Source organism: Etheostoma spectabile, chromosome 23 (genome assembly GCF_008692095.1).
Source record: "Etheostoma spectabile isolate EspeVRDwgs_2016 chromosome 23, UIUC_Espe_1.0, whole genome shotgun sequence".
Lineage (NCBI taxonomy): Eukaryota > Metazoa > Chordata > Actinopteri > Perciformes > Percidae > Etheostoma > Etheostoma spectabile.
The window spans coordinates 12426474-12435314 of record NC_045755.1 but is presented as its reverse complement, the minus strand read 5'-3'; the positions used below and the strand labels follow the sequence as shown (position 1 = coordinate 12435314).

Sequence of the window (8841 nt, the reverse complement as noted above, 5' to 3'; positions counted from 1 at the left end):
GTGTGTGTGTGTGTGTGTGTGTGTGTGTGTGTATACCCGTATTGTAAGTGGTCCTGCAATCATTGTCACACATGGCCTTTTGTCCTCCTAGGAGGATTAGTTTGCTGATTAGTGCTAGCTCTGCCATTTAGGCAGGTATTATTACCTCATACTTAGTATTCTAGACAGAGACCCAAATCCGTCTCTTTACGACTCTCTCTTTCTCTTCCAATGGTTACATTTCGGCACCCAGGAGAAGTCTTACTCTTGCCTCTTTAGCAGCCCCAAAAATCTTTTAGTTTTTTTTTTTTTATCTGAGAATAAGCTTCTGTTTTAGATCTTGTTCCTTAGCTCTTGACAGCTTCTTTGTCTACACTAAAAAACACTTGATTCAAGGCCAAGAGGGCACAGATACAACAGAAGCTTACAAGTTAACTCTTCAACTTTGTGTATTCTTCTTTACTGTGTTTGACGTACAAACTAATGTCTGCCTGAGGGACAACTGCAGTGGGTCGGTAAAGTATTCACTCCCCTATATTTTCAACACTATGATGTTTTATACGATTCATGCTGGATCTTTTTTATCGCTTTTGCAAATTCATCCCTGAACATGCACCTTGAACATGTAAGGAGGGTTTCATAAAGTTCATTACTTCATTTTTACTCATGGGACATGGGTCTCTGCATAGCATAAATGATTTCCAATCAATTAAATTTGACACGTGGACTTGAGACATCTCATTTTGTTTTCCTCAGTGTGATCAGAAGAAGCAAAATGGTACTAATTAATTTGCCATAGCAACGGATGTGAATAAAGCACTTCTTTGTTTCAATTCAACACATTGACTATTGATCTATTAAGTACATAAAATAGATGCTATCTACATATTTAGAAATATATTTGTGTTGTTATTAAGAACAGTCCAAAAATGTATGTCAAAAAACATACTTTTTATAATTTTTAAGTAATTAAGTAAATAACTTCATTGCAAACCTTCAGTGTCCATCCAAAGGAAGAGGACTCAAATCTGTATCAGACCTTTTGTCAGTGTTGTCATGTCCCATCTTCTGTTAGCTCTACAACACACAACTATTGATCTTTTCAGCAGCACAGTTCATTCCTATTGATCTTTTCTGAACTATGATAAATGTCTTCCCTTCAAGAAGGTTAAGTCAGGGCCGATAGGACAAAGAGGCTTACATTTGTCACATTTCTAGTATCTGTAATTTATGCAAGATGATTTAATTGCCTGGTTTCCAGTGAATGTAAATTGATGGGTTAGATGGTCACTGATTCTGAGTGCTTTTTATTGTCAGGCCTTGGCTAATGCTCATGCGGCTCAAGGATAATTATTTCTCTTTGAACACTGTACAGACAGGATAGATCAAATTTTTAAAAATACCATTGTTGACTCACAAAAGGCTTGTTTAAAACTTCTCCAGAACCAACTTGCAAGACTAGCTTTCTCTGCACTAAATCAAACGCCTTTTTCTTCTGAATGCATGAGTATTTTTGTGAACCTTGTAAAAGTCTGCTTATTATTTAGGCTTAATACAGTCTGAGATATTTTTAACCCAACACCACATCATACAGTATTGACTGTGTAGATAGGGTAGCTCAACATATCCCCAACAGTTAATGGCACATTTAAACTATATTTTTTTTAATTTAAGTGGAGTCCTTAAGAGGAAGGCATTGGTAGACATTGCCTGTTTTGCCCCTGGATCAAACCTTATACGACTCAATCAAGCCGTCCATCATACTTTACAACATCTCACCATTTGATCATAAATGTGCATAACAGCGACTTAGGGCTGAGAAAACAGTTCTTCCTCTAGTAGTATAACTGGTGTAGGAGCTATGTTTTATGGCCGTGTTTGAGGAGATAATTCAGGTTGAGGGGTCCTGCCATTGGTTCATTTGCTATGGGTCACTCTGGGATTATGATTGGTGGGCTGTACATTGTTCACTAGCGACCCTCTGACCTTACACGATTGCTGCCTGTTATTACTGCGGCCAATTGTGAGAGGATAAGCACAAACACAAATACCCATAATTCACACTTTCACACAGAGAGGCAAACGTGTGGTGCACATTCACACGCACACAAAATAAAACGTGCAATTTTTATGTGCCAGTATTTTTGACCATTGTGGAATTCATACGTGTAAGCACATACTCCCCACTTCCAATCTATATACATTATGGATCACAATAAGCCCAACTAGTAATAAACCTTAGATAATATCTCTGCATAAAGTTTTATTGGAGTTTGGGTGACGGTGGATGAGGCCGGGCTGTGCAGGCTCGGCTGTACTTTAGGTATGACGACATCAAAACTGAAATGTTATGAGTCGTCACTTTGCGGATATGTTTCATTTTACATAAGTAGCTATAACCGGAAATCAGGAAAGATGTGAATAAATTGGATGAACTTTTTTGGATAAGAGATTACAATCACATTTCAATGCATTTATCTCACTCACTGGTTTTTCTCTTTGTCTCTCTGCAGAGTGCTCAGTTCTACAAGGTCACATCAGAGAACTACCATAAAGCTGCCGACCAAGTGAATGCCAAGTTCAAGTAAGTTTAGACACTGTCAATCCAAAGTAGATCAAAGGCTTTCACTCACTGATCGGTTTAAGGCTTAACCCATTCTTTACATTTACTTCCCAAAATAGTACTTTTATTGTTGCTTTTTTCTTCTTTCATTTTTTCCTAATGTAATGCATAGTAGGTATTTATTTAATTGTCTTGGGTTGGCTTCATGTGGGTTATCTAAAATGATGCATTCATTGACGATTAGAAGTCCATGTGGACCAGTGAGTACACTATTAAATTATGCTAGCCAAATTAAAGCTATGACTTTCAATCAGTATCACATTAGCCCAACCCATTAGTTGATGTTGATGATCTGGTTTTCTGATAAACCTGATCACATGTTGTTAAAAGTTGACTTTCTTGTGTTCTTTTAATTTTTTTTGGTGATAATGAGTATATTTTATTCTGTAAAACGTTATCTTCAACCAGACCTGGATCAAACAGAATTATCAAATAATTTGTAGCAGTTTTATAACATGGTTAGCGTGTCCCACATCAAAACACAATGTATAAGATAGCTCCTGTGTGCTGCAGAAAAAAAAAATATTTGGCAGTTATTTTGATCCAAAGTGCATTACAGCACTATGAGTTAATGTATGCTCCTCATTCTGAAAATGCTAAGCTACTGTATGGTATGGTACTGTACTATATGTTACAGGCACAGCTTGCACAGAAAAGAATGTTTACTTCATTGAAGTTATTAACAAAGAAGGCAATATTAAACATCCACGCAGTCATGGATGTAGCACATATCCGACACATATATGTAACTCCAGAAGATGCAGAATCCCTCCACGTCCGTGTTCCATCTGTCTTCTTAATAGGGGGCCATTAGGCTCCATAGTAATGTAGGAAAAGTGGATGAGGAGCCTGCAGGAGGTGGGGCAAGAATGGCCCCTGGCTTTGAGCTCTCCTCCAGGGAGGCTAGGCTAATTGTGTTAGCTTGTCATTAGCCAACGCTAACACTGGGATCATTGTCTCCCTCAGAAATGCTGGAAACTGATTAGACTAGTCCACCGGGGTTTTAGCGCTAGACTTGTGGAAGCTGGAGCTGAGACTTCACCAAATCACATTAAAGAAAGGAAAAAAACACTGGAATAACATTAGTGCCAAATGACAGTGCTAACTGCAAGCGAACGTTGGGCTAACGTGCGGTTAGTCATGTGATACAGCCCTTTGCATGAAGAGCAGTGATTGGCTGATTGGATTATAGGAGGTGCATTAGCAGGGTTGTGACTGGATTACAATTGTGGAAAGGTAGAGGAGGGGTGAGTATCTGCGTGTGTGTGTTCTAATGAAATGGCGGGAAGGTCTGGTGTTACAAGACAGGGGCAGGGATGCATTGCAAGGATCAGAGCAGAGGGTTAATTGGATTTAACAGGGCGTGTTTGGCCCATCTTTGTTTATATGTGTGAGTTCATGTGTGATGGTGTATGTTTGTGTGCACTCATATGTTGAATATCTTGTGTGAACATAATGTGTGTGGGTTTCCTCAAAGCTCTCTCTCCCTATCTCTCTCTCTCTCTCTCTCTAATGACAAAGACCCTACAGAGAAAAGATTGTATCTGTGTCCTGTGTTAAATAATAGCAGAAAATATTTTTTGTCTGACACAGGCTTTTGATTTCCTCAGAGTTGAAAATGTCCCCCAGAGATAAAACGAAAAGAAAAAGCCGGAGCCGTATCCATACTTGATAGAATTACCATTTGATATGTTAATGTGAGGATGTTATTAAGTGTAGGAGATGACATCTTTTTTATTAGAATGTCTTTATTTTTCCGCTCGAGCTCATGTCAGTGCCATTGTAAAGAGAGTGATCGTACTCCAGGGATTGATTAGTGTATTACTGATATTAGGCTACAGTTTATTATATCAGAGAAGAAGATGTATGGGGTCAGAGTAGACTGCCTGTCAAGGGTTATAACATCTGTATATATGCTTTTGGGAGTTTTTATTAGTGCTTGTGGGTGGTATGTGTGTACCATATGATGTCATCAGATGGGAATTTGTGTGATTTCTGAGTTTTGTTTAGATCAGGAAAATCAAGTCTCAAGAGTGGATGGGATTTGTAAGGAAAGAATGTGTCATAGCTATATGCAGCACCTGTTCTTATGCAGGAATTTTTGGGGTTGATGCTCTGTAATAGTCAACATGGGAAATAATTACTCTAATTTGAAACATGATCGGGAGAACAAGTGATTGGATCGGGAATAGACATTCTTGGTATTAAAAAAGCAATTCAGCTAAATGACACTAAGATGAAAATTTCACTCCTGTGTCACTCTCTTCAATGTCTCTCTCTGGTATCAGTAGCAGTTGTTCCTCTTTGGGTGAGTTTAGTTTTTATTATGATATGAGCTATACACAAGTTAACCATATAGTTTACAAATAGACTTCTGCAATTATCCAGAGTGTATGTATTCCATATATTGCACGGTTGCAGTCTGGCCATTGTCCTTTGCTATGTTGAAATAAATAAATTAAAGTGTGAGAGGTAGGTACTCAAGGGTTGTGTGTCTGTGTGTGTGTGTGTGCGTGTGTGTGTGTGTGTGTGTTTTATGTGAGCAGTACAGCTGTTCTGCCGTTCTCCTGCAGTAATCCCGCCATGATGGAGCTCTCCCAACCGAAACGCTACTGCATCACTTTGACCTCATTACATCCACACACACACACACACACACACACACACACACACACACATATATATATGAAGACATACGCATACTATTCTTTCACACTTTCTCATAGCTATATTTATATTTTTTATTATGACTATTATAAAATCTATCTGATTTCTACATGATGCTTCAAAAACTTCTAGTCCCATGACAATTTAAACATTTTAATAGTTTTATTGTTTTCCCCCACAAAGTGGACAAAGAAACAATATTGTCTGAAGTGAGTATGAACAAATTCTGCACAAACGGCCCCTCTAGTGTCTGAAATTGTTGCCATGAATCATAAACTGCAGGGTGTCAGCCTGCTCTCAGAGACCTAGAAAAAACATGTTGTGTACAGCTCTTCTACATATATGTTAACATACACAACATGTAACAAATAATGTAATCACACTGTAAATTAGAAACACACAGACACATACACATACACACAAAGCAAAGCTTTTATTCACTTTCCCCATGACACTGACTGCCGATAAGAGTTCCCAGTTGCCTGTGGAAAGGAAGCTATCTCTCCCTGCACCTGATTTATATCCTGCCACTTTCACCACTAGCTGTTTATCCAAGTCTGATGTATTATCACACTGTCCAGCACGGAATGTGTGACCTTTACTGCACCACATGTACGTAAGAGTGCAAATGTGTGTGTGCGCCTATGTATGTGAGGATGAATAAATAAGAGTGAGCTCACATATCACCGCTGTTGAACGAAAAACTCAAATGTCCTAAACTGTTGCTTTTCAGAAATTAAAAAAATTGAAAACATTTCATTGAGCTATTTACCTCTGAACCAATCATCTCATCACTGGTTAAATATTTGTAAAATCCACAGACAGCCGTAAAGGGTATACAAAAAATAAAATGATGAAATATGTGCTTTGGTGTGTGTGTGCGTGCAGTGTCTCGACGGGCTGCAGTGACCCAATGGGGATTTAGTTTGAAATGTAGGATGACAGGCATGGCGGAAAATGATAGATGTGAGATTATGCGCAAAGATGGAATGTAGAATGAAAGAACAGTGGCATAGTGGTCCTAAACCTCCTGTCAGTGCTAACCTTTGGTGGGGCTTTGGGCTTCTTTGTTGAAGCTAGTCACTTTGTTTGTGCAGGGTCCCTGCAGATTTGAGATGGAACAGGGACATCTTTTATTGGTGAATGGGTGGATCTGACAAGGCTGTGTAATACTGAAGGATTGAGACCATCTCTTATGTCTCCATCTTTCTTCTTAGTTCTCAAAAACTTGGATTCTTATGGTGACATTCGTGATAAGATCATAAAAGGCAGTGTATTTTCACACTTTTGTGTCTAAGCCAAGCATTTTTTGCCCCCCCCCATACCAAGTCGGCATAGAGGATAAAATCTCATTTTAATTGTCACTTTACTGTCACTTCCTCTCCCCCCCCCCCCCCCCCAGGCTACACACTCACTCCTTCCTTTTGTCTGTTGTTTGTTTTTTAGCTCTTTTGAATAAATCTTTTTTTTTATTTAATCCGGTTGACAATAACAGCAGCCGCCGTCCTCGCTTCGTCTCTACACACACTCACACAAAGGTGAAATGAGGAGGCGTGGAGCAAAAACTTGTTGTAAATGTAAAATGGCTCATTGTTTTTCTTCTTAACACTGTTGTTCTGTACTGCATCGGTCAAGATACTACACCTGTCTGTCTTCTCCTCCATATGATGTAGGTGGAAAGTAGATCCCACTCATCCCTCGTTCCCTTATAACCCTAAACAGTTTGCAATCAACAAAATAAACATCTTATCTACATCAATCCATTGCACAATATTACCAGCACTCTCTTTAGTAATGGAGTTGCTGCTTGTTAAATTTTCAGTGCAACATTTTAAAAAAAGAAAAGAAAAAGGTGCGATTGTCAGTTAAATTCTGATACTTAATTTTAATTATTAATTAATTTTAGTAAACAAACACTATGGTCAAGTTTATTTCCAGTAGTTTCACTTAAGTTTAGGACCACATTTCCTTTTTCTATCTACAAAATCTTCTTGTCATAAATGTAGCGGACACAAAATCAGGAGACCGCGTGCAACCTAATGCAATCCAACACATAGCCCTGTCCCAAAGCATTGCAGGACTATTGCGTTGTGCATTTGTTTAATCGTTCACATTACTGAGGAGGATAAATACGGTGGAGGAAATCCAGCAGGTTTCCTGCTTAATCCACCGTGCTGCTACAAAATGTAAATAAGGTGTCGAGGCTTACCATTTTCTTGGCATTGCTCCTGTTTGTTTAAAGGAATAATTCTGATGTCCCAAAATTAGTGAAGTGTTGATTTATTGATGTTTAATTGCGGTAAGCAGAACTTCTAATTACCAAAAACGACTGGAATTAATTTCGCAGGAAAGTTATCAAACAAGCACTTCAGAGGTGTTTTTCTCTGAAGTAGTCATCAGCGAGTCAGGACAGACTGAGCAGCGCTTTGACCCCTCTGTCAGGTGAGGGTGAACCGCAATTCTGTATCTAGGCAACGGGTGCAGGGCCAAGATGGTGGTCAGCTGAGGAGACAGAAGTCAATAACTGCTTTAAAAGCTCTTCTTTCGGCCTTAAGAGCCTCGCTGTGTTGGCTGTAAAAAGCACACACAATTCCAGGCACCTGCGTGGGCACACACACACAAACACCCAATGCACATACACACCTTTTAGTGGCCTATTTAGTGACTTTGTTGCATTGGATATGGTCGAGGAAACCCACTCAAAGCTTTTATTGCTTTTCTGTATTTTTTTGTATTTTTGTGAACAACACAGTGACAGCATGTACATGTAGCATGGATGGTTGTTTTAATTTCAAGTTGTCTTTTGATATTGGTAAACATCTTTCAGCTGCATATTTCAATACATGTCCATCTTCTTCTGCTTGAGGTCAGAGACCAAGTGCCATGTACGAGTGTAGAAAGAGGGGTCAGGAAGGACATACGCTCCCTTTTTTCTTCTCATTCACTCATCCTTCTTTGTTTCCCTCACTGCTCACTTACGAATTGTGTTTTCTGTCTTGATTTAAATCTGTCTCACTCACCCCCTCTTTGTTATTGTCTGCTTTTTCCTCCCTTGCTCACTCATACACTTTCTCTCTCTCTCTCTCTCTCTCTCTCCCTCCCTCTCCCTCTCCCTCTCTCTCCATTATTTGGCAGTGTTTTATCCCTGATGCATTTCTTGATTCTCTCTTTTTCTGTCCTTTCCTCTCTCTCTCTCTCTCTCTCTCTCTCATTCAATCTCCTATCCATGCTGATGGATTTCACTGCAGGGGGTCACTCAGGTCTGCTTTTAAAAAGCAGCGTGAGCGAAATGTGTGTCATTTTTCTCCTTAACTGGATCATTTGTATTTATTTACCCCCCTTGGTACTGACGCCTGCCTTAACTAGAGAGAACATGAGGGCTTTTAAAGGGGGAACCGGCACCAACCCCTTAACCCTATTAACCCCTGAGTGGACCCAAATGATGATAAATAGAGAATGTGGTGATTGGGAACTCAATCTGGTGGCAGGCAAGGGTAATCCATACTGTCGATGAAGCTACAGTGTGTGTGTGTGTGTGTGTGTGTGTGTGTGTGTGTGTGTGTGTGTGTGTG

At 39.4% G+C, this 8841-nt stretch overlaps 1 protein-coding gene across 5 annotated transcripts in view; it reads left to right on the top strand.

Annotated features, from left to right (window-relative positions):
• chchd3a (coiled-coil-helix-coiled-coil-helix domain containing 3a) overlaps positions 1-8841 on the top strand; it is a 70494-nt gene that overhangs the window by 51506 nt on the left and 10147 nt on the right. For all 5 annotated transcript variants that reach the window (XM_032505230.1, XM_032505229.1, XM_032505227.1 and 2 more), the window contains one exon: positions 2493-2563. In XM_032505230.1, the coding sequence (XP_032361121.1) occupies positions 2493-2563 (71 nt within the window). The remainder of the gene's footprint in view (positions 1-2492; positions 2564-8841) is intronic.